Source organism: Orbicella faveolata, unplaced genomic scaffold (genome assembly GCF_042242905.1).
Source record: "Orbicella faveolata isolate gen_17 unplaced genomic scaffold, um_ofav_v1 contig_36, whole genome shotgun sequence".
NCBI classification, from domain to species: domain Eukaryota; kingdom Metazoa; phylum Cnidaria; class Anthozoa; order Scleractinia; family Merulinidae; genus Orbicella; species Orbicella faveolata.
This window is the reverse complement of record NW_028301565.1, coordinates 2,090,647-2,115,770: the sequence shown is the minus strand read 5'-3', so window position 1 is coordinate 2,115,770 and position 25,124 is coordinate 2,090,647. Positions and strand designations below refer to the sequence as shown.

Genomic DNA, 25,124 nt, shown 5'->3' with positions numbered 1-25,124 from the left:
TTGATGAGCTCTAAACTTAAGCCCGCATTTTGGTCACGTGATACTGGTCAGCTGATACCTTGTTTTGACAGGTGTTAATTGACCATAACACGGATGTCCAATATCAAAGATGAACGCTATAAACCAACGCTGCATTTGCTAGAGCTGGAGTATGGCCGCTATGTTGCGTCTTTCGTCGAGTAGGGCGCACGCGCCCGTGATCAATGCCGCTAGCCATGTTGAACATGTAAATTAAAAAGTTGCATGCTTTAATATCTCAACGCACCTCCCCAGTACCTTTTAGGTGGTGACCAAAATAACGGCTTCTTATACGCTGCGTACAATATGAATTGAACTTGTACTTGATTTCATTATGCTTTTTTTTTTTTCAATTCTGCTGTATTTATTCAAAGAGAAATACTAAATTTTAATTAAAATGAATCGGCCTAGCAAACAGTCAAATGCTGAACCCTGCAACTGTCACAGTTGGAGTGAATAAAAAACCCACAATAAATCGACTATTCAAAGGCTGTAAAGTGGACATTATTTTGGCGGTGAACAGGAAATGCGAGAGAATCCAATTTTAACTCAAAACTGACAACTCTATTACTTGTACGTCAGATGCATTTAATATGTTTCGGATTGGAGAAAAATCAATGGAAAAATTTGTAAATTAGTGGCCTAGTACATTTCACTTAATTTTGGTAGGGAAAAGCCTAAGTTAAACTTTACGATAGAAGCCTATGGACCAAGAAAGACGATTTAACGGATGGCTCTTAGTAGCGGTAACATATCTTAAAGCAATAAAGCAAACATAGCGTCAACTGTTTTTATTACTGTACCAAGCAGAGAACCGTCAAGAAAAGGTTATTTTTATTAAATAAGGCTGGCAAATTTAAATAACAAAAGCAATGTTTGTAATAGAAATATCCCCTGTCGACCTTGAAATTAATAAAGAATCATCAAACGCGAGAAGCGAAAAGGCCTCCCTGTTGCACGGAAAGATGCACACGACTTTGAATTGGACAGTAAACTATCAAACGGGAGAAAATATACATAGCATGAACGTGTCGACGAGTGGAGACTGAATCACAGCATATCGTGATGTTTATCAGATTTTCAAAAGTTATGAAGAGAACGTTTGGTAAGTGACAGTAAAGTTCCTCGAATGTACTGACCATGTTTCACATCATAACTAAAACAATTTTTAAAAAATGGGCAATAATACATATTACATATTGTGTACCTCAATCATTATTTGAATGGCACTTGACTACTCTGATGAAATGGTTTTGTTTGACAAGGGTTCATTTGGAATATTTCAAACAAAGTCCGTAAACAATACGAAGGCTTTCTAAACCAAGACAACACCTGTTTCAGTGTGACCTTGCTGGTCGCGTATGTGACTGACGCATGTGTTGTATATAGCGAGTCATAGCGTTTCTGTAAGTGCAAACTTTCAATTACAAACTGACGAATAATTGATGAAATAAAATAAACAATGCTATTTTGTTTTTGATGTTGAACTTTTAATATCTTTGAAATTCTAAACAGTTTCTTTACAAAACTTTCCGTAGATAGTAAAATGAAATATATTGTCACTTATTCTGTGAGGGTGATCTTTTTAGGAAATAAAGGAAAAGTAAAAGAGGGTTCACATCCTTTGGGGGCTTATAACTAAAAAAGCATTCTGGTTGTTTTTGTTTGTTTGCATACTAAAGGGCCTATAAGCGTGGAGGGGGCCTTATGACCTGATTTTTACGACATCTTTTGTAATTAAAAGCAAAAAAAGCAAAAAAAGTGGAGATCTCGCATCCGTAGAGAGTTTATAACAGAAATAGGTATTTCGGTTGTGTTTTGTTTCTTTGCATAATTATACTAGGGCCTATAGGCTGGAAGGGGGTCTTATAATCTATGTTTTACTATGCTTTTACAACGTAGTCAGCCAAGTAAAAAACGTTCAACATTTGTTTGATTGCAGATCAAATGTTAGTGAACCAGTAGGCTGAAGATGAACTCGTCGTATCTGTCGAACAACGGTAGCTTCAACAAGCAATACGTGATCAATAGCAGTAGTAGTCTTCACCAAGAAGATATTTCATCTTAAACGTAAAGTGTACGCACGCTTGTAAATTTAAGTACTCATGACCATAAACCTAGTCCAGATCAGTAGTAACTCCCCGTAAAAAGGGTGATCTTCCTTCCGGAAACAGCAATTTATTGCTCACGTTTTATGATGATTTAAGGAAAAATTGACTGGGTTGATTTCTGAAATAATTTTCAAAGTATAAACGTTTTTAGTTTGAAAATAATAGTTCTTTTGTTTATGACATACTCTTCTTCCATCATGTCGCTCTGGGTGACATGCAAGCAAACACCGCATAACAGTGAAATATTCCTCGATTATTCCCTTCCATAGATAGCGAAAAAGTAACAAATAGTGGTAAGTTTTTTTTTAGATGTTGAAACAAAAGTTGCATTTTATGTTGAATATGTAGAATGTAAAATGATTACGTAATATCTACTAGGTGTTACAGACTGTCTTCCAGTGTGACGTTACAACCCAACTCCATGAACAAAATAAAACGCAGTCACTGTCATACTTCTACTATATGTCATTAAGATATTTAATTTTAATTCATGAGTATAACTTGCTTTTTTATTTCACTGAAGGAAACACAACAACCGTGTTCGGAGAAACGCGTCTCCTATTGCATCCGCTGGTGTTTGTTGGCTTTTCCACGGTATTTTTGGCGTCTCTGTTCGGTAACTCAGTCATCATTCACATCATAACAACAGATAACTCCACGAGGACCACTACCAACTACCTGATAATCAATCAAGCATGTGCTGACCTGCTGATATTATTCGCAGAGATAACGGGTGTTTTTTTATTACAGTTCAACCGGCAGTGTATGGATAGGAGGAACTTTGGGTTTAATTTCTTGCAAGATTTTTATAGCGATCCTATTCATATCACCCAATTTTTCAGTTTGGATCCTAGGAATCATCGCCCTTGATCGCTTCTATGCAGTAGCTCGACCATTCCGATTGTCACCTATATCTCGACATTTAAAGAAAATATTGTTCTCGTTTTGGGCGTGGTCAATTGCCTTCTCTTCGAACTTCCTTGTAAAAGCAACCTTCAAAAATGTTAAAGGATCTTATTGCTGTGATGTAACGACTTTATTTGATGATTGGAATACATTTAACACTATTTCTATTACTTTTGACTTTTTTCTGCCTCTTTCAATGATCACAGTTCTTTACACAATTGTCTGCCTCAAACTTTGGTCACGCGAAGTACCAGGTGAAGGAAACAATCAGAATGAACAACAAGCATCAGCTTTGAAAATGGCGAGAAAAGTTACCCGGATGATGATTATCGTTGTGGTTTTATATGTGATATGTTGGCTCCCTGTGTATATCTCAGTCCTTTTGTGTTTTGTTGATAGGGTTAAAGTAACTAACAGCTTGTTTTTGTTTAACAATTTCTTAACGCTTTGCTACAGTGGGATAAATCCTTACGTTTATCTTACATTTAGACAGAATTTTAGAAATGGGTTCAGGAAGTTGTTCAGAAAATTTTGTGGAAGGTTGAGGATATCAAATGTTATCTCTTTTCGGTCACAAAGTGTAGAGCTGGAACAAATCTAAACACGGAGCCATTTTGTGTTTAACAACGAGAACTTAGTTCGGAACGATTCCTTGCATCTAACGGTGATTAACTGATTAAAAAGAATTTAATGAAACTATTCAAGGAACTTTGAGATTTTTTTAAATTTATTTATTTTTATTCCGGTTGTATATAAATTTTTAGTTCAATTTATCCTATTCTATTTTTATGTCCATGTTGATTTTTATAATATTGTAAGGTAATTTATTTATGACAATTGTTTTACATTCTGGTTGAAAAGCCCCTACGGAGGAGCTTCAATAAATTCATGTATGTACCATAAACGTACCAGCTTCCTACCCTTTTGTTTTTAAACTCTTTTACAACCTATATGTTGTAAAGCTGCATTTTATTTTTATTTAATATCTAGAAGTAATGTATTGAACACGAGCCCACAAGCTTCCAGCTTTCATACATGTCGTATATATATAAAGGCAACCTACCTACCTACCTACCTACCTACCTACCTACTCTACTCCACCTGCCTTCGGGTTGACTATTATAACAACCGACAGAAATGAACAAATTAATAATAGATATTGAGGTCAGGATCGTACAATATTGTCAAATGCAAGTTAGGAAGTATGGCTTACACGGTAGCTGCAAACTTATATGTATAATTTTGATGAGGGAGTTTAAATGCAATATTACTTTAAAAACCTCAGACTAAGACATATTAAATATATAGTCAACGTGAAGGTTTGTAGATTTTGGAGGAACACTTGCTCTTTTCTGTTGTTCAGATTGGTCATTTAAAAGAGTGTATTTAAAAAAAGCATAAGGTTGAGCTTTCGCCTTCTCTAGGTTTTTCCTTCGAGGGAGCGGGATCTTTCAAAAATGCAGGTGACTGTTTCTATTGGTTTTGCGAACGAAAACAAATAGCAAGTAATTATATATGGTTACGTCGACTTTCTACCTGAAAATGTTCGTGGCAAGTCAAAGGCAGCAAAAAAGATTGACCTGCTTTATTCAGTCAAAGTGATTCGCGGTTAAGTAAGGAAATTATTTCTCTGAGATGCTTCTATAAGTCTCTCTCCCAAATTTTATTTGTATTCGAAGCTGGAGACAAATGCAATATAAAACGTTCTCCGTCGGCCACTTTCTTTATTTCTCTCGTGTTTTAAATGACTGCCGTGTTTTGTGATGATAAAATAACTGGCTTTGGCTTCCCTTTATAAAAGTTGTTTTCGGTGGTTTTAAAAATGCAGAGCCACGTTCATTTTAATTAAAGTAAGTTGCAATGTAAACAGTAATTAAAGTGCTATACAAGGAACAATCTATTTTTTTATTATTTGAATACACACACAAAACCCAATTCAACCAGCTGAGTTAGCTGGGAACCAAGTGACGTTCGATCTTTCTTCCAGTTTTAATTATATATGATCTCAAATCTTTTACTTGCAGAATATACAATAGTCTGGTGCCACAAAAAGCATTAATACAATCTGTCAAACATTGGATTTATTTTCTGATGTTAATATGAACTCGATATAATAAATGCGAAGGTTGACTGCAAACAAGTCAAGGGGAGCCCTTTAACTGCCATAGCTGGGGTGAAATACAAACCATGTCGGATACCTAGTTATAATATATATATACTGTATATCATAACTAGTGGCTGAATGATATTGTTTACTCCGGGTTGAACGTTACCTTTGCCTTTTATAAAGAGAAAGGCGAGAAGAAAATGAAAAAAAGAAAGATCTTCCTCAGTACCAAATAATGTTATTTATTTTAATTTTTAATAACACTGTGTATGGCACTTTGACGGTTATGGAAGAAACATCAATATCCCATGAAAAACGTTTTCTATTTTATAGGTTCCTTGGAACACTTGACGTTCTTACAATGATAATTACAGATTATTTTTTTAATTAGAAAAAGGGAAACTCGATGCAATTAAATTTAGCTTGCAGAGAAAGCTATAGAAATGAAAGCAAATAAACTTCATTAATGAAATATTTGAATCAATCTTTTAGACCCGTAAGACTCTCTTCACAGGGAGATCTCTCTACCATGAAAAGATAAAACCGGAATTAAAAGAAACAAAGCAGCATTGGGAGTAACTCTGTGTATATTTCAGTGGAAACACGGATTAAAAGCGGCGATAGCTGCCAAGAAGTCTGGACTAAGAAACTTCGAGGATTACATTTGTAAGCTGAAATACAAGCTATACATATTCACTAAATAGGAAAAAACTCAAACAATCAATCTAGCCACACATGCCATGCGTACTGACTAGTGGGATATTTATAGTTCTTATTTCCAAACTAAGTGAACGTGATCAAGAAAAGGAATGAGTAAAAAAGTCCAATACCTGACAGCTAGAAAGCTTTGAGTTTTAACGGTTCAGAAATCATTATGGTTTGCTAGATCCAAGCAATATTAGGTGTAACACGTGTATTTCTACACGTAGGTTCCCCCACGGTCACCAAGTTAAAAATTTAGGAAATCATCGCCTTACATAACATTCCAGGTAAAAAAAAACAGAACACTCTAATCATTGAGACCTAAATAATTTTCATTTAGTAACGTTAAATGGCTTAGTCAGGTTTTAGGGAGTCAAAATCGGCAACAATACTCTGTGACAATAATTTCGTTGTACGAATAGTTTTCAACGCTATCGTTGTATACCAGTCTAGATGTCTTAAGATTCTCTAATTGCTTTGATCGTAGGCCATATGCAAAGTTTCACCTACAGTGTAAAGAACTGAGATGAACTCGTCGTATCTGGAAAGCAACTATAGCGCCAACCTGCAATACATGACGAACAGCAGTAGTGATCTTCAGAAAGATGGTATATATATGTTGTGATTCAGTTAAAACTATACTTATACTTATAACCCTGTAAAACCAATTTTAGAGTTACGCTCTGGCATCGTATAGTCTCTGAAACATAACTATAAACGATTAAATATTTTAAAAACGTTTCACTTGTTTACCTCAACTATTTTTACCTCGGACGAGACGTGAACCAGTAACGTCAGTGCTACGTCATCAGTTTTATGACGGTACCCAAACAATCTTAGAAAAAAGGTTTCAAAGTAGATGAGAAAATACTATTCATTTGAGTGTTTGTGTGCTAGGGAATGTTGACTATTTTACTAGTTTTAATGCTCGAACTCCACGACAATTAGTTGTCCCATGACAATAAATTACATTTTCTCCTCTCTAGTAAACACTACAAGCGTTTCTGGAGATTTCCAGCTCCTTTGGCTGCTGTATGTCGCGTACTTCATTCTAGTCCTGGCGTCACTATTCGGCAACTCAGTCATCATTCACATTATACGATCAGATAACTCCATGAAGAACACTACCAACTATCTGATTTTGAGCCAAGCATGTGCTGATCTTGTAATCACCATAGCAGAGATGATGGATGTTATTCATTACGGTTCCTTGAACAAGCTGTGGTTTGGAGGACTCTTCGGTCTGGTCACTTGCAAGCTATTCCTTGTAATCTTAATTTTTCCTCCTATCTTTTCAGTTTGGATCCTTACAACTCTTGCTATTGAACGCTTTTATGCCGTAGCACGACCTTTCAGATCCTCACCTGTCTCAAAACATTGGAAAAAAGTAATTTTCGTTCTGTGTGTGTCGTGCCTTATTACCTCTCTACCTGTTATTGAGAAAGAAAACTTCCAAATAATAAAGGAGTCTCACTACTGCAATTTAGCCGAAGCTCTACAAAACTTGACAATATTAGAGATTCTCGCGATTTCTCTGGACGTGCCGTTGCCTCTTGCGATAATATTAGTTATGTACACAGTTGTGTGCCTTAAACTCTGGTCACGTGAAGTGCCAGGAGAGGGATCCAATCAGAATGCACAACAGGCTGAAGCTGTAAAAACGGCGAGAAAAGTTACCTTAATGATGATCGCTGTTGTAGTTTTGTATACACTGTGTTGGTTTCCTTTGTTTGCAGTAGGAGTTTTGCAGCTCTTACTTAGTAATTTTCGTGTAAACGGAAGCTTTCTCTTAGTCCTTATTTGGTTAACAGTTGCTTATAGTGCACTTAATCCCTACGTATACCTCATGTTTAGTCAAAACTTTCGCAGTGGATTTAAGAGGATATTTCAAAATTGTTTAGGAAGAGGTTCAATTGGTAATCTGCACGTTCTGCCTTTGAGAGTCCTTCGCGTTCAAATTGACGGGCAAATGTAATTGTGAAAAAACCTATAATCTAGTTGAGAAGGGTGAGAGTGAATTAAAAAAGAAATGAAAAAAATCAGTAGTTTACCAGAAACTTTTTGCCTCCTGGTGCCATCTCTTACTTACAAGGAAAATCTCTACCCACCAGTGCTGGAAATCCCTGCAAAACAATATAGCTCTAACCTCGTACCTAGCCCTTCGCACTTGGCAAACAATTATCTTTCCTTTATTCATAAATTAACAAGGGGGGAAACACTGCGCAAACATTTTGAACGGGATCCGAAAACTTGCTCACATCACTAAAATTCTTTGCTCCCATGCAACCAGACAAAAGTAAAAAAATATTGTTAATGTTCCCAACCCATTACCTTTACTATACCATATAGGCACACAACTGAACCAGAACAATTGTGGGGAAAGGGGTAAGGGATGAAAGAGAATTTAGCTTATTTTCCAAAGTGGTACATGTATTTCCAATATATTCTTTTTCACCATATCATCGTCACATCACGCTCCCCTCCCTGTGCGTCCGAAGTCGTCCAATCTCACGAAATCACTAAAAAAAAAGCAAGACAAAAAGTCACAAGTTAACGTTGAAAGAATATTAGCGAGATTCCTTCATGTTATTAACTGAGAGGTGGCCCGGTCCCAGAATGCCGGTTTGAATGGGATTAAATTGAACCGACAAATATTAACTTCTTACGCGTTAGAACAAATAAACAGAAAAGACATTTTCTGTGAGGTTGTAGACCTAAGAGAAACAAAGAATTAAACTTCTGATCCGGTTTCTTTCTTTTTTTTCGGTTATGCTTTTTGCTTTTTTGTGCTTTGGATTCCAAAAACCTATAAATTGACCCACGAATTCAGGAAGGAAGGAAACTACTGAACTAAATGAAAATACCTAAAACCACTTAAAGAAGCATGAGTGAATCCAAGTTAAGTAGTTAAAAAGGAATCAAAACCATGAGCCTTGCTTTTTGAAAACAGTGAGAGGTTTTCCGATTTCTGTATTGATGTATTTCAGCGGTGAGAGCAAACATAATCGCTTTGGATTCATTATGCATAATTTTTGTTTTTATCCAAACAGAATCACATGTCAATCAAAGTAAAGAGAGCGACGGTATCAAACTGGACGAAGTGATGAGCTCTGTCACAAAGTTACTAATGAAATCAATAAAAACTCACAGTATTTCGACTTTTCAAACACCAGCATGTTCAACGTAACATTTTGTTTCATATGTCGACCATGGAAAAACACATGCAGTTATAAATAAAACCCAACTGAAATTATTACTACTAGCACGGATGTCACACACTCCGATATATTCTGTCTGAGAGATTAATATATGTGTATTTTTTATGTATTAATAGATTTAGTTCAACTGGTCTGTTTCACCATATTACTTTTGCTCATTAGGGAAAAATCCAAGGTAAATTTTAACATGCAAGGACGTGGAGTTTCAAGATGCTTGCCAGGTGGTCCTCAATGGGAATAAATTATTTCTGAAAAATAGAGAAAAGAAAACTGTGCCTAGTCTTGTTAATGAGCTCAGCAGTTAAGTGTTGCCTGAAAGTTCTTGTGTTAATAAAGAAAAGGTTGGCAAATCCAAATAACAAAAGTAACTGTTGTATATAAATATTTTTGTAAATAAATATTTTCCCCATCCATTTTCCCCCAAAACAAAGAATGATCACGATGGAAACGAGAACTTAGTACCCTCCATGTAATACGGAAAACCAAGCTTCTCTACTTTGAATCCGCCAGTTAATTTAACAAGTGAGAATATGCAGAAAGTTCCAGCTATAATATTTTAGTCAAGAAACAGTCTTTACTCCACTCTCGACGTGAAAATGAATTACTTGTAACAACACCTAAACATGGGTAGATGTCGAATCATTCAGGTGATGTTAATTTCTCCATAGCAAACTAATAATAATAAACGAACGTTGTTTTGGAAATTTCCAACCTCACGAGTTCCTAAAAGTAGCCATAATTAAATTTCTAAAACCGACATAAAATAGTAATTAAGCTTCGTTATTAAAAACATGGCATGGTTCACTTTTTGCTAACGCTGCATATTACGAATGAAAATATATTTATCAGTGCGAACTTTCTCTTCTTCAAACCGAAGTAAAAGCGAAGATATGTGCTGTGTTGTTATGTTATAGCTGTAAAGATAAAGGTGATCAATTATATAACAAGAAAACTTTTCATCAAATCCTAGGACAAAGGAAACAACTCTAAATTGTAATTTGTAATAAAGATTTTCTTTTATATAAATTTGCATGTTAATTAAAATTTACAGCTTTTGAAAAAGTTTCGCTTTATTTTTAGCTAAACAAAATTAATTATTTAGGTATTTCCTGGGGAACATGGGAAAAGTTAAAGAAATAAACAAAAGAATAATTTCATTAATCAGAATCTAACAGTCTTGCCGCTGCAGATCATATCTGAGTGAACCAGGAACTTCACTAGTAAAGATGAACTCATCGTGTCTGCGAAACAGCGGCAGCTTCAGCGTGCAATGTACGATCGACAACAGTGGCGGTCTCCAGAGTGAAGGTATTAGTATTTCTTAGATTGCAAGTTATAACACGTAATACCTTTTGCATTATCCAGTTTATTTATTCCCCCTCTAAACTACAAAGATCTATCATCTTGGAAGTTCAAAGTTGATTCAGTATAAGTAAAAGTTATCTAACTTATAACTCAGACACTTTTCAATTCATGTGAAAAGTTTGAACTCCGCATATGATATTTCTTTTGATGAGAAAAACGTTTGAACTCCCAATATGATATTTCTTTTGATGACACATGCCCTTCATCTTTCCATTATGTCATCCTGGGCAACACTGATAAGTTGGTAAAAAACATGTTTTGCGAGAACAAAATAAAATTCAACAACCGAAGCTTTAACAACCCATATAATAAAACACTGCTTATTCTGTTTCCCTTTGATTGATCTCAGTTCCGTTCGTGTAGGATTTTTCAATAATGTATATGTAAAACTCAACGAAGAAGTGGAGGTCTTTTTTTTCAAATAGAACTAAAGTACATAATGAAGCAAATCGGTGGATTCACTCTTGAATAACTGGAATCTGAAATGATTATATGATATGGGCAGTTGGCACTAACAACCGCTCACTCGTTGGCTTGATATGATGTTACTCCCCAGCCCATACATAACATGTCGGCAGTTGCTATGAGATTATGTTTATAAATAATTTAAGATGTTTTGTTTTGTTTTGTTTTGTTTTGTTTGTTTGTTTTTCAATTCACGAGAATAGCTTCCTATTTTGCCTTTAGAAAACTCAAGTGGCGTACATGGAGAAACACACTTTCAATCTGCAGTCCTTTGGCTGGTGGTGGTTGCCCAAGTCACTGTATTTCTAGCGTCACTATTCGGCAACTCAGTCATTATTCACATTATACGAACAAATAATTCCATGAAGACCACAACCAACTATCTGATATTAAACCAAGCATGTTCTGATCTGTTGATATCGTTTACAGAGCTAATAGATGCGATTCATTTCAGTTTTACTGGCAGGTTGTGGACTGGTGGAATTGTAGGCCTGGCTACTTGCAAGCTTTTTATCGTGACCTTCTTTAGTCCTCTCAACTTCTCAGTTTGGATCCTGACAGCTATTGCTTTTGATCGATTTTATGCTGTAGCTCGGCCTTTGAGGTCGTCACCTATATCACAACATTTGAAGAAAATAATCTTGTTTCTATGGGCGTGGTCGGTTGCTTTCTCCACTTCATTCCTTCCTAAAGAAAACTTTAAAAAAGTCAAAGGGTCGTATTATTGCGATTCAACAGATGAATGGACTACAGTTAACATTATTGCAGTTTCTTTGAACGTCGTCCTGCCTCTTTTTGTAATAGGAGTTCTTTACACCATTGTGTGCCTCAAACTTTGGTCACGGAGAGTGCCAGGAGAAGGAGCCAATCAGAATGAAGAACAAGCAGAAGCTTTGAAAATAGCAAGAAAAGTTACCGGGATGATGATTTTTGTTGTGGTTCTATATGTGCTGTGTTGGTTTCCTTTGTATATATCAGTTATTTTGAGCTTTACTGGCATCGTGCAACTTAAACAAACCTTGCTTGGTTTATTCATTAACTTTTTAGCCCTTTGCTATAGCGGAATTAATCCCTATATTTATATTGGGTTTAGCCAGAATTTTCGCACAAGGTTTAAAAAGATATTCAAAAAATGCCTGGGGAGATCATTTAGGGTTGTAAACGTAATTTCTTTCCGGTCTCAAAGCGTAGAGCTAGAACAAATATAAATAATATAACACCGACTTAACAACGAAAAAACGTTCTCGATGAATTTGTTTGTGACATTATTGTAACAGATTTTGGCTGGTTCCTTTCAAGAACGGTTTCCATATCTTTACTGACAGTTTGTAGTCCTGTTATATGGACCTGGTTTTCGGAGAATAATAATTATAGACTTTGAGATAAGATCGTGGGAAATTGTCTAATTTAATGATGACGATAGCGATGATGATGATGATGATGATGATGATGATAATGATGATGACCACGTTTGACACTGGTAGCTGTATCTAAAATATATACATAGCCTTGAATAGAGAATGGAAATCAGAAATAAAATATGAAAGGGTAGGCAAATCTTTCATCTACTTAATCTAAACGGGCCTTTTATTAAAATATTTCGAACAGACGCACCTTATGGCTGTATCATTTAATATATTACGCACTACATGCAAATGAAAAGAAGACTTCATTTTTTGGCGATTTATTCACGAAATATTGCAGAAAAGGGATACCTTCGCTGACAAAATAGTGTACACTAGGGTAAGGGGTTGAACCTCCGGGCGGAGCCTCCCCGTATTAAATTTTGTCCTGTACCCGGGTGCTATACGGACCATGAAAACGATCATAAACCGTGTATTTTTTGTGAATTTATAGCCCAATAAATAAAATCATAAGAATAGCCCTTGCACATATTGACGTAAGACTAGCACATTTAACCACCAGTCTAAGCATGAGTCCTTACTTTAAAAATGCAACTTGTGAATGTGTCATGAGCAAATTACCAAAGCAAAAATGAAAAGAATGAAAAGAATAGCCCTGAGAAAACAACACGAAAGTACCAAGAGGTTGCGAAAATTTCTCGCTTATGGTGCTTGGAGGAGAATTTTAAGCGTATGACGCAATTATGCATAAGACCTGTTTCAATAGAAAGTAAAACAAAACAAAACAAAACAAAAGCAAACAAAACAAAACAAAAAATGATCGAAACAAAAGATTATCCTGACGTGATTACATGTTGACTGACAGTGAAAATTATTCAAAGCACACGAACTCCTGTTAAGAGACCAACCGCTACTAAGCAACCAACTCCCAGTTCCCCGAGGGTGGATGCTTAATAAGGGTTGGATGCTTAATAAGGGTTGCCTGCTTTTTTTTATTAAAAGTAAAGAAAGCATCAAATGACGTTAAGTAATACACTCACAGTTGACGTTCCTCACTGTTTTCAGAACAATTTGTTTTCTATTTTTTCAACACATCTAAGTAACTTAAGGCTGTGCCAACTGAAAGAAATGGAAACTAATACCAGAAACATTTCAAATCTTTGATAAAATATAACAAAATTAGGTCAGGAGACCGAAGCAAACAATATTTCTGTCCTTGGCTCTTCTTAATTGTAATCTGTTACTGGGCAACAAGAACTAAGCAGAAGGAGTCAACTGGTGATCTGGATGCACATTAATGACATATTCCGTAACCAATGTTTAAAAAATTAAAATATTGCAAAGAAGGTATGGGTTCATTAGTGCTTGTGCTCATTGGCACTAGTTTTTGAAATTCAATTTCTCCTTGGATATGACACCCAAAGTGCCAAAAAATGTCACTAATTACTAAGTTTCACAAGCTCTTCTAATCTTTGTCGTCCGTTTGTTCTAGGTATATATCTTCTCTACGCAAAGTGGTGCGTTAATGAGGAAAAATGTTTACTATGGCGTCAATAACTATCGCTCTATGGGGCAATGACAGATGTTATTTATTCAAAGTGAAGTGTTGATGTTCATCATAAATTGGTTTGCCACTCTCGAGGGATATAATTATATCAGTTGCAGTTTAAGTACGTGCTTACTGCTCAAGACAGGGGCGTAATTGAGTTTTTATCCTGAGGTAAGGACTGTAAAAATGTTCTTTGCAAGAGGTGCAGCCAGTTAAACAACCACCTCTCGATTTATCACGTATAATTATGAGATTTTTAAGCTAGTTATTGAGGAGAGTATGAGAAGACGAAAATCTCAATAGTGACAGCTAGCCTCCAAGTCCTCGCCCATCAGGTTGAATAAGTTAAAAAGGCAACATTAGATCCGCTGCTGTCAACTGGCGAACAATGAATAAGTTTTATCCTGTGCCCATTACGACCAGTTTCAATAGACCTTTCCGCGGTTTTTGGAGTCAGGGGTTAACACCGTTAAAGTTGCAATAAATTAAATGTAAAGGGAGAATTGGAAGCTCGTTTGTCCAATAATTTGAGGATGATTAATAATCGATGTCTTGGTAAGTGCGTAAGTGCGTAAGTGCGAGTTTGCTTTCCATCGAAATTTTGTAGGAAAGAAAGCCGCCCACTTTCGAAATCAAGAATTAGAATCAAACTAGCTATACAGAAAGTACTGACATAAGTATTACGTAATATATGTGAATATCTGGAATCCCAATGAGCAGTTATTTCAAAACACATTTTAGGATTAGCTATAAAAAAACGACTTTTCGATCTCTCTGAGATCATGTTCAAGTTTTAAAAAAATGTGAAATCCAAAAACAGAGGCTTCAAGCGCGGCTAGCTAATGTTTTATTGTTATTTGCAACAACTGCCTAAAACGCTTAAAATGACTTGAATTTAAAAATAATTGAAAATTACCAAGGTCGTGTTCTATTGGGATCAGCTGTTTCAACCGGAACCAGTTTCGAATGATACGGTTGACGTTTCTCAGTAGAACACTTTTTCAACCGTTTTCGGTTGAAACGAGGTAACTCCTGGGAATAGCCCGCGAAAAAAATTCAACCGTTTCAACCTGGTTTGAGGCCGGTTGAAAAAGTTGATCAACCAAACCAATCAAAAACGGTTTTTCCCCAATAGAACACGAAAAGACCCAACCAACCCATCGAACCAGAAACGGTTGATCCCAATAGAACACAATCTAACACTACAATGTTTTGGATGTTCGAATTCGGCATGAAAAGGCCCTTTTAGAGACTCAGCTGTGTATCTTCGCAGTTTTTGTTATGTTAATAAACATTTAAAAACGTAAATGTCAAGACAAAGTGGCCTCTGGTTAGTAGGATGACTTGCGACCATTGTTTAATTGATGCCCGCTGGGCAACTTCTAGCCTTTGGCCCGTGACCATGAATCAACCAAGCGTGTGATGAATGTTCCAATAAACTCCAGCAATATAAACCAAATGAGTCGTTTAAGAAACTAAATTGGATTTGATATGCAGCCTTTTATAAACTGCTGCCAGTTAGGGGAGGAAACCTCTCTTTGGAAAGAACTTGAGTTTTCTGAAAGATAAGACTCAATCTTGGTAAGAAGGGAGATTGTTTTACCACAATTGCTGCTAATCTCGCAACCTGATAGGCTAATTTGCCGTTCTCGATAAGTGTCCAGACAACGCTGCCCGCGTGAATGTGTCATACAATGTGTCATTTTAAGTTCGCGCTTTGAAAAGAACCATTTTCTTCGACATTGATATTGTGGAAAAAACAAATCGAAATGTGGTTTAGCGTGGTCTGTACTCTTATCGACAACGATACGCGTCATCACAGTGGTCAAAATTTGTTGTGGACTCACTCGGCTGCGCCTCGTGAGTCCAGAACACTTTTACCATTGTGATGACGCGTATCGTTGTCGATAAGAGTACAGACCACGCTAAACCACATTCGATTTGTTAAATTTACATAATTGATATAATTCTACTTTATTGCAATATTATTGTAACTATATTTCAGCTCCGTCCATGGCATAATAGGTTACCATGATAACAACAATTGAGCCTTTTAAAAACACCTTTATCTGTAGCTTTTAGCGTCTTTAACCCAAACACCGCTTGGTGACCTAAACTGTTCGTTGCGGAATAGACCATATTCGTATTCTCGGCATTAGACTGGAACTAGCTTGCAACTGAGGCTAATGCGGTGAGTCTTTCCAAATGCAAATGAAATTTATCCCTTTTTAATGATATCCGCCCGCACGAGCCTTCATTGCAAGCTTGTTCTAGTCGAATACCGAGAATACGAACTTGGTCTATTGTGATAGTATGAACCCCTAGTGAAATTTATTTTGACTTTGCGAAAAGCCCCTCCCCGTCCCCTCGAATCGTCCCTACTTCAGGTATCTCAAAAAGTATCAGCAAGGGAAAAAGGAGGTAAAAACTGCATACAAGCCTCATGGCCCATCAGGCCTGAGCTTATCCCGGTTTCTGTAGCATGAATCGACTGGGAGTATTTCTACTCCTCCCTGGATGAGACGCTAGTCCATCGCACGGTTACCCCCAGCATTAAATTCGCCGGGACCTATTTATACACCTGGGTGGAGAGAGGCACAGTGAGAGTAAAGTGTTTTGCCCAAGAACACAACACGATGTCCCCGGCCAGGGCTCGAACCCGGATCTCTCGGTCCGGAGACGTGTGCTCTAACCAAGAGATAATCACGTGTCAATCATGACGTCATATCGTACCTAAACGACCTCACATCTCAAAATTTTCAACAGTTTTGAGGTAACGAATTTGGTAGTGCAGTATGGTGGGTGCGATTTTCAGACGATCTGGCTAGTTGCTTAGAATCAAAATTATTTCCTTCTTTTTACATTACACAGGTAGCATGGATTGATTAGCGTCTTCAGTAGATAGCTTCGATTTCTGCCGGTTTCTCTCTGTGCTTCCAATCAAACGAAACAGTATGAAGTAACTTTTCGTCGGTTTCATTGTGGCGACTTGCGGCCGTAAAGGTTAAGGATTCAATCGTTGTTTTATTTCCATAAACAGGCAACAAAGATCACGCTTTTAGGATGAACGGTACGTTTCTAGGCAACAGCAGTGTTAATGGCAGCTTTGATCTTCACAACAAAGGTAATTAGACTCACTTTCATGGGCACTTTTCTTCTCTTATAGATGAGTTAAGTTTGGTGGGAGACAATGTTGTTAGTTGAAACTGATACAACAGCTGTTTTTGTCGCTGACCACTAGCCAACCAACAAAAAGTAATTTTTGTCCATGAATAGTGGTAAGTTTCAATGTGCTTTTTGGGTGTGGTACGCTATACATTCATTTGCCGGCTGGGAGGTCCGTATAGTGAAAAACTGTGACCGAGGTCTTGCGTTTTCAAGCCTGAGGTCTCAGTTTTTTCACTACACGGACCGACCCTAAGCCGGCAAATAACATATTTATAAATACATATCTATTTTTTTTCCTGCGGTAAATTGGCTTACAAGTGGGTATGTTTACGCAACTTTGTCATTGAATTGGCTTACGTGCCGTCTACAAACCATTCGTAAAAGATCTAACGAATGAACGAGCGAGTAACTCAGACATTAGACAATGAAAGAGGTAGTAAAGGACAGATTTATTTCGTACTACTTTATGTTAGTTGCATCTTGTTCACCAGTTAAGTTTCTCCAAATTTGTTTTTCCGGTGTGGAATTTCTTGCAAAGTTTTAAGTTGTACCAAGAAAAACAATTTCTATCAGTCGTTGCGAATCACTCGAAATCAGACTTTTTTTTACCGTAAATTGAGTAGCAAAAAGCGAGGAAATTCGTGAAGTGTATTCCACAGAAATTCTTTTAAATATAGCAACGATCAGAGAGGTCAGGTAAACTCGACTGCAACTGCAGGACTTTACTTGCTTAAAATTGCGCGGCAAAGGAAAGACAGAATTACGCGCCATTACAGCACTGAGCTACAAACGACCAAACAAACACTCGCAACTTCAAAACACTCAATTGAATTTACTTACAATGACTTTCCTTGCCATTTAAAAGTGAACAGATATAAACTTAGTTACTTAATCGTCGATGGAAGGGTAAAAAATGGCAAAGGTTGACGATTACCGCTAGTTGACCAGCACGGCAATTTCACCCGCGTTGTTTCCCGCCGTTACCGTGACCGTGGTCAGAGATAGGAAAATGCGGACCGCACGAACCAATCAGGTTGCAGGATTCGTTACCGTGCAGTCTTGGGAAAAAATAATTTAGAATATGCAAAGAAAGACGATGACTTAAATTAATGCATACAAGAGTATCAATATCTGACAAATAAATCCACTTTTTTTCCAGGAAACCTTACAAGGGTCCTTGGAAACACAGAGCTCCAGTTCATTTGGTTGACATATTCGGCGTGCATCATTATATTTCTGGCGTCATTATTCGGCAACTCAGTTATTATTCACATAATACAAAAAGATAACTCCATGAAAACAGCTACCAATTATCTCATTTTGAAACAAGCGTGTGCTGATCTTTTCATAACGATAGTAGAGTTGATCAGCATATTGCTCCCTTTTGATCGTGTGGGGAGTCTATGGTTTGGGGGACTTTTGGGCGTGATTACTTGCAAGATCTTTCAAGTGAGCATGTTTATAGCACCGGTGTTTTCAATCTGGATCCTGGTAACGATTGCTTTTGAACGATTCTATGCAGTTTTTCGGCCTTTAAAATCGTCGCCTATGTTTCAACATTTGAAGAAAACTATTCTTTTATTGTGGGCTTGGTCCGTTGTCTCGTCGACAGAATATCTTGTTAACGCAAAGGTGGTACAAATCGAAGAACATTATAATTGTTACCTTGAAATTCCAAGGTGGTTCATTTTAGGAACGGCTTTAAATATTTTGTTACCTCTTTTCATAATAACAGTTCTTTACATCATTGTATGTCACAAACTGTGGCTGCGTAAGGTACCAGGGGAAGGCGCCATTCAAAATCGTGGACAGGTTGAAGCCATAAAAACAGCCAAAAAAGTTACAATGATGATGATTGCCATTGTGGTTTTATATGTTTTGTGCTGGATCCCTCTAGATGTGTACATCATTTTAGTGTTTTGGGGTTATGTGGAAATTAATTATAGTTTATACCTATTTCTTGTTTGGTTGACAGTCTCTTTCAGTGGACTGAATCCTTATATTTATGTCGCATTTAGTAAAAAGTTTCGAATTGGGTTTAAAGATTTGTTTAGGAATTGCTTTTGTAAAATCAAAGTGCACAATGTTCTTTCTTTTCGTTCCTAAAGCGTGGAGTTAGAACAGATTTAAATAAGTATGTGTAGAAAGTTTTCGATATGTAGCGAATTATATTATAAGAAATAGTGATTAAAGTGAATTTATACGACGCATTTTCTACAAAATAGTTAAGCCTCACAGCAAGACTTACCGCCTTATTTAATACCTGAACACTTACTTGAAACTTGGCTTTCAGGTTAAAAATAGTTACTTAATTGATTAGTTCACTGATTAAAAACTAATGAAATCCCAAAAAATGGAATTCAATTCTGTATAAACAGGCTTTCAGTTTAGATTTTAAAAGACCTAATTAAAAAGTTTGATTTTCGTACTTCACTTAGAGAAGGAAGCTAAGGGTGTTCCATGGCTTTTGGGTTGCCCAGGAAAATGTTCGTTTGTCTAGACTAGTGAATTTTCTTGTGCATGATCTTGGGTGGCTGCAAAGGACACCAATTTTGTATTTTTATGATTATGATTATGATTATGATTATGATTATGATTATGATTATGATTATGATTATGATTATGATTATGATTATGATTATGATTATGATTATGATTATGATTATGATTATGATTATGATTATGATTATGATTATGATTATGATTATGATTATGATTATGATTATGATTATGATTATGATTAATTTTTTTTGATAGATAGGCTTTTATCTTGTAAATAATCATAATGTTTAAAAATTCAATTTATACATAGTCCTGATGATCGTAACTCTTTTAGGTGTCCCCAATTAGCAGCAATGCTAAATCCCATTGACACGTAAATAAAGTTATTATTATTAATAATTTCGTAACGTCTGCGCTCAGCTGGTTAATTAATCAATAGTTATGTTTCGTGTGGGTTAATTTGCTTTTAGGCAGACAACTGCCGCTCTGGCAACGAGAGATTTAATTACTCATATGATTTAACCAGCTGAAACATAAAAGCATGGTTTTTGTGTACTTTAATCTCAACCGAAAAGCAGCCCCTCATGATGGTTTTCTAGGATATTGTGCTTTCTTTTCGGCATCTCAGTGTCTGATGTAGGAAATTAATTGTTTGACAATACCAGTGAAGCAATTTCAAGTGCCATGGTTATGATAAGGACGTTTGTTACTCCCTTGGCAACGGCAAAAAATAGGAACTGACCAAGTTACAACTTAACTGACTCTAGCTTTCTTTTTTCTTCGCTTTCAGTTCCCCTTATTTCGGGCAAGATTAATTTGTCAGGCATTTCTCAAGAATGATTTCCATATTCCCCATCGAGGACCAAACAAGCTAAGTCAGAAAGTACTAAATGCAATGGTCTTTAAAATATGTCCTGCTAGATTAAAGGAGCTATGTCATGGTTTGTGCATTCTGAAAAGTTCAGCCTAGATTTTCTAATTCGTCGTTTCTAATCTGTGTCAATCTTCTCCATTCTTGACCACCCTTGTTCCTTGATGTTTTATTATCTCTTTAGTGTTTTTCTATCTTAGTAAAATATGGCATGTTTTCTTCAATTTATAGGCTATTTTGAAAGTGGCTAAAATAGCGTGACTGAGCTCCTTTAACGCCTCCGTTCTCGGTTAATGTGCACGCCCGGCAAATTTAAGCATATATATGCTTTAATTTTTAATTAATTTAATTTTCACCTTAAGTATCTAGTTCATTTCGTTAGTACCATTGTCTGACTAAATCTTTCTTTTAAAAGGTTTTTGCACCCTTAATGTTTTGAAATCAGTTTTAAATTTTAAATCTTTAGCGTAAAAGATGGTGGATCCGTGGGCCTAAAACATAAAGTTGTGAGGTCATTTTGGGGTTAGATGACGTCATAATTAATCGTGACTTAAAACGAAAATTCTATAAACTAAAATATTACTAAAATGAACATTTCTGGATACTTTGCATGCCGTAAAAGCTTCATTTCTGTACCTTTAACACTTTTGGAGATACATGGAGAAGGGGATCTTTAGTTTCAATAGATTATTCGGTACAAGGAGTTTAAGTTGAAGCATGGTAAATTCAACAATGCTTCCTTCTGTATTAAAAGTTGTCTTAAATGCAAGTGAGCAATAAGGTAATTGTTTAATGGCTTTTTAGTGCCAATTAAGCTTTTCACATTAAACTAGTACTCACGTAAACTATTCCAAAATCATTCAATGTTAAGATGTTCCTGATATATAGCTGGAAAGATATCGATAGCTGGATAATACATATATCTCATTTTTAGAAACTGTACTGAATGTTTAACATACATAAATAAGACTTAATTTACCTTTATTCACTGATAATGACGTTTACTTGCATTTCAAAACTTAATGTCGAGTTTATAATAAATAAAAATAACCTATTTTCTGAACCTTTATGTTCTCTCTTTACGGGCTTCGTTTACCATAAAGTTGATTAAGTTAAATTACTCATTCGTAGCCAATTTGGAAGAGCTGATAATTCCAGCTTTACCCTTACATGGAGGATCGCGGGTTATGTGGGTGTTTTTGTAATAGTATGGAGGCTTGTTGAAGAAAGCAAGATAGCCAGGATACATGAAAAATTAACTAACTAATAAAACAAGTAGAATGGGTTGATTCAACGGAGTGCAAAGGAGCCGAATTAAAGGATGTTTGTTTTGAAGTTTTACGACATTCTCGTCTTTTAAATGTTCGCGGAAGCAATCTTCTAGTTGCTTTTTGTCTCTGAGATTATGAATGCACCTGCTAAGCTGATGCACCCGAGGCGGTATAACCACTTTGTCCCTTTTATGTTCTCATTGATTTTCTCTGCTATTTTTCTCATTACTGTTTCATGAATAAAATCGGTAGCACAAAGCTTAGCTTGTCACGAAAGCCACGCATTGAAAAGATTGTAGCAGCTAAGGGAAAAAAAAAAAATCAAATTTGTGAGGCAAAAAGGCAGTATATTACTGAGTCATTCTTTGAGAACCCGAAAGTTTGAAAGAAGCCAAAAATATAAAGTATATCTGCCACATTTGAAGACATATATCTCGAAACAAGCAATGAGAAAAGATTTATTAATGCTTTAATCTCTTTTAGCTGTCAACGTTGTCCCGGTATAAAATTGAGTAATGACCAGTTGGCTTCATTAATACCATTTTAAAATGTTTCCATGCATGTATTTTAAGAGCCTAATATTTTCCCTTTTCACATTTACCTGTTTATGGTAATCAAAAGTGAAATTATGTATGACGTCGGAAAGCAAAATGTCTTGATAAAATAGACTACGAAAGAATCCTGAACACCCACGAAGAACTATGAATAGAAAGGAAACATTCAATAAGATATACACCCAGAAAAAACAACTTACAGCAACTGCTTACAAGACAGTTAAACCATTTATATTGCTATAGTGATATCACTATGTAGGCGGACATTTGAATGAAATAAATAATTCATGTGAAAGAATTGAAATTGTGAAGTTTCCCGTACAGCTGGCCCATGCAACAATTATATACACCCCGAGTCATCTCACATCTTCAGATCAATTTATCGGCTAAAGCATCAAGATGAAGCAAACTGCTGCCTTCTGCATTTTTCTGCTGCTTCTGTCTTCGTTGTTGGCAGGAGGCTTTGTACCGTTAAACTCGTCAAAGAAAAAGTGGATGAAGCAGGTAAATTAAAATCATGTAGTAATCTGGTTCATTTTTATAGTCTATGAACAATGACAGCTTCTTTTGAGCTTCTCTTATGCCACGAGTACAATTTCCGAGTTGCTTATTGTTTTAGATACGTGATCAGGTTGTGGATACCAACTCAGAATCTTTATCGATAGACAACGGCAAACCCCAGCGGCAGGTTAGTGAGCAAAGTGACTGTGCTATGCCTTGTGTTCAACTCTCTTCTTCCCTTATATTTGGCTTCACACCCTCGCCTTTTTGATTGCAAATTTAACGACAGCAAGCCTATTCAGGTGTTCATCTTCACTTTTGCCAGTGAGAAGAAGCATTCGTCTTGAATACTTCATTGTTGTTTATGCTTATTACTAATATTTAGAAACAATCTCGAGGATAAGACTAGTCAATTGGCTTATAAATGATCAAGAAATACTAAAAAAAACAAACAAACAAACAAACAAACAAACAAAAAAGATGAGGAACGCGAACACTCCTTCAAGTATGTAGGAATATTTTATCACTTACTCCCTGCAGAAAATTGTAGAAAATTGTTCATGTCAAATAAATAGTGTCGATTTACGAAGGTCTCTCTCTAACGTTTGGCTTTTTGTCCTTTTCACTGTTTAGGAACAGAGTGACTCGGAGATACGAAGAAACTTGTGCTTGTATTCCTGTTATAGTATATGCTTGGCCAATGCAAAACTAGACGCTTAAAGATACTAGACTGTGAAAAAGAACTTCAAGATAACTTTATCTGGCTTGAAAAAAGAAAAAAATATATGCCTGACTAAGGTGATCCCAGTGGACACTTGAAGATAATTTCTTAATTGTGCGTTCATATCACTAGTGCCGTTATAAATAGTTGAAATAAAGATGAAATGAAGGCAATATCGTGATTTATTTTTTCTCAAGCATCTGCATATGCACGTAACCGGTCCAGCGTTTTACGATACGACCCAAGGGCCGGATTTTTTCTTCGCCGCCTAAATTTCGCTCCTAAAAGTTAGCGTTTGCTTGGTTGTTTGTAACTTGGCGCTGTAACTTGGCGCTGTAATGGCGCCTAATCCTGTGTTGAGGGTCCACAATAGGGCTCTCAGATCCCGATTTCCCGCCCATGTTTTCCTGTTAATCCCGCCATCCCGCTCTTTTTAGCCTGGAAATCCCGATCTCGCCTACTTTACAAAGACGTTTCTGCGTTAATGATTAATTTGTTACATTAATAATTAGTTTAATTATTAACACAGAAACTTTTTAAAAATAGATATCGCATAAAATATCAAAAAAGAATTCAATGGGTAGCAGATAAGTAAGCACAAATGATTCTAACGTCTCTTTCTGTAAACGGTTTATTGTTTTGTTTTCTTTTGTTCACGTATCAGTGAAGGACTGACTGACTGATTTCCATATTCAAGAGATGGCCCATAAACGCACTTGACAGTTTCTTTTAAAGCTTTCAGCGTCTTCACTTTTCTTGAAATCTGGGCTCAGAACTTTTCTTTCCGAATGAAGGCATTCCTGTTGAACATCCTTTTCGTAATATATGGTGACGGAATTCGTAATGCCCCATACTTCGTTCGGGAAATCACTATTACCGCCATTCGGTGAGGCCATCCTGGCCAAAACAAGCCATGCGCTCCGGAAAAGGTGGAAAGACTAGAAAAAGGAGAAAGGATCAGGGGGATTACAGACCCAAATATCGACAATGTCGGAATGGACAGATGCCATTGATGTCAGGGGTCAACGCAAATGATAGGCCGCGTAGCTTGGCGGTTTAAGCATTTTTTTTTTTTTAACGCAGCTTTGGCGCTCGTTATAGTGCGACTTCGCCGCTTAAAAAGCGCCAAGCTACGCAGGCTACACAAATGATCGCAATAGGACTCAAAGATCTCATACAGTCTCATGATACTAACGTAGTCAAGCGATAATGGATACGTTTAACAGAACCTGAGAGGGTACAGAGCCGTTAATTGCTATTCATTACTTGAAACCTGACACAGCTATACGCACAAAAGTTCGTTTCTGCCAGCTTGTGGTTTTTGCACTGGTCAATAACAATTTATGAGGTCACGTAGGAATTGAAATCCCGTATCCCGCTCTGTTCCCCTTGCGAATCCCGCATCCCAACCCCATAAAAACATGAAATCCCGCTCCCACTCGTAATTGTAATTTCCGCTTCCCGCCCCTGTTTTCAGCTCAAATCCCAAATATCACGGCGAAGAAAAGCCAAATCCCGCATCCCGCCAAACCTATTGGGAACCCTCTGTGTTTCTCTCGCCGTAACATTTGAGTCAATTCCAGTCGAGTTTACCTCTCTGATCGTTGCTGCATTTAGGAGAATTTCTGTGGAATACACTTAACGAATTGCCTCGCTTTCTACTATTCAATTTACGGTAGAATTTCATGTGGCTCTGACAGAAATTGTTTTTGTAGTAAAACTTCAAACTTC

The 25,124-nt window shown here is 36.5% G+C and overlaps 3 protein-coding genes, 1 long non-coding RNA gene and 1 pseudogene across 5 annotated transcripts; all 5 read left to right on the top strand.

Annotated features, from left to right (window-relative positions):
* Positions 1–1,396: 1,396 nt before the first annotated feature.
* Positions 1,397–3,943, top strand: LOC149101968 (substance-P receptor-like; annotated as a pseudogene). The gene is made up of 2 exons (XR_016202552.1): positions 1,397–1,820; positions 1,961–3,943. The product of XR_016202552.1 is annotated as a substance-P receptor-like (transcript).
* Positions 3,944–6,233: 2,290 nt separating this feature from the next.
* On the top strand, positions 6,234–8,386 carry LOC149101967 (substance-P receptor-like). The gene is made up of 2 exons (XM_089275330.1): positions 6,234–6,452; positions 6,831–8,386. The coding sequence occupies exons 1-2, from the start codon at positions 6,371–6,373 to the stop codon at positions 7,817–7,819; spliced, it is 1,071 nt and encodes a 356-aa protein (XP_089131456.1). The 5' UTR covers positions 6,234–6,370; the 3' UTR covers positions 7,820–8,386.
* Positions 8,387–10,288: 1,902 nt separating this feature from the next.
* On the top strand, positions 10,289–12,100 carry LOC149101966 (neuromedin-K receptor-like). Its single transcript, XM_089274502.1, has 2 exons — positions 10,289–10,370; positions 11,160–12,100. Exons 1-2 carry the CDS (start codon positions 10,289–10,291, stop codon positions 12,098–12,100), a joined length of 1,023 nt encoding a protein of 340 aa, XP_089130628.1.
* Positions 12,101–18,266: 6,166 nt separating this feature from the next.
* LOC149101965 (substance-P receptor-like) lies at positions 18,267–19,157 on the top strand. Its single transcript, XM_089275595.1, has one exon. It carries the CDS (start codon positions 18,267–18,269, stop codon positions 19,077–19,079), a length of 813 nt encoding a protein of 270 aa, XP_089131721.1. The 3' UTR covers positions 19,080–19,157.
* Positions 19,158–22,523: 3,366 nt separating this feature from the next.
* On the top strand, positions 22,524–23,566 carry LOC149101964 (uncharacterized). The gene is made up of 3 exons (XR_016202547.1): positions 22,524–22,675; positions 22,791–22,859; positions 23,306–23,566. It is a non-coding gene; the product is annotated as an uncharacterized LOC149101964 (long non-coding RNA).
* Positions 23,567–25,124: the final 1,558 nt, after the last annotated feature.

Excerpts from the sequence above, each read along its gene's own strand:
- LOC149101967 (XM_089275330.1), top strand. The coding sequence starts at position 6,371 with ATGAACTCGTCGTATCTGGAAAGCAACTATAGCGCCAACCTGCAATAC. Across the intron at positions 6,453-6,830 it reads TAGTGATCTTCAGAAAGATG|TAAACACTACAAGCGTTTCT; the intron begins GTATATATATGT and ends TCTCCTCTCTAG.
- LOC149101966 (XM_089274502.1), top strand. The coding sequence starts at position 10,289 with ATGAACTCATCGTGTCTGCGAAACAGCGGCAGCTTCAGCGTGCAATGT. Across the intron at positions 10,371-11,159 it reads TGGCGGTCTCCAGAGTGAAG|TCCTTTGGCTGGTGGTGGTT; the intron begins GTATTAGTATTT and ends TTCAATCTGCAG.
- LOC149101965 (XM_089275595.1), top strand. The coding sequence starts at position 18,267 with ATGAAAACAGCTACCAATTATCTCATTTTGAAACAAGCGTGTGCTGAT.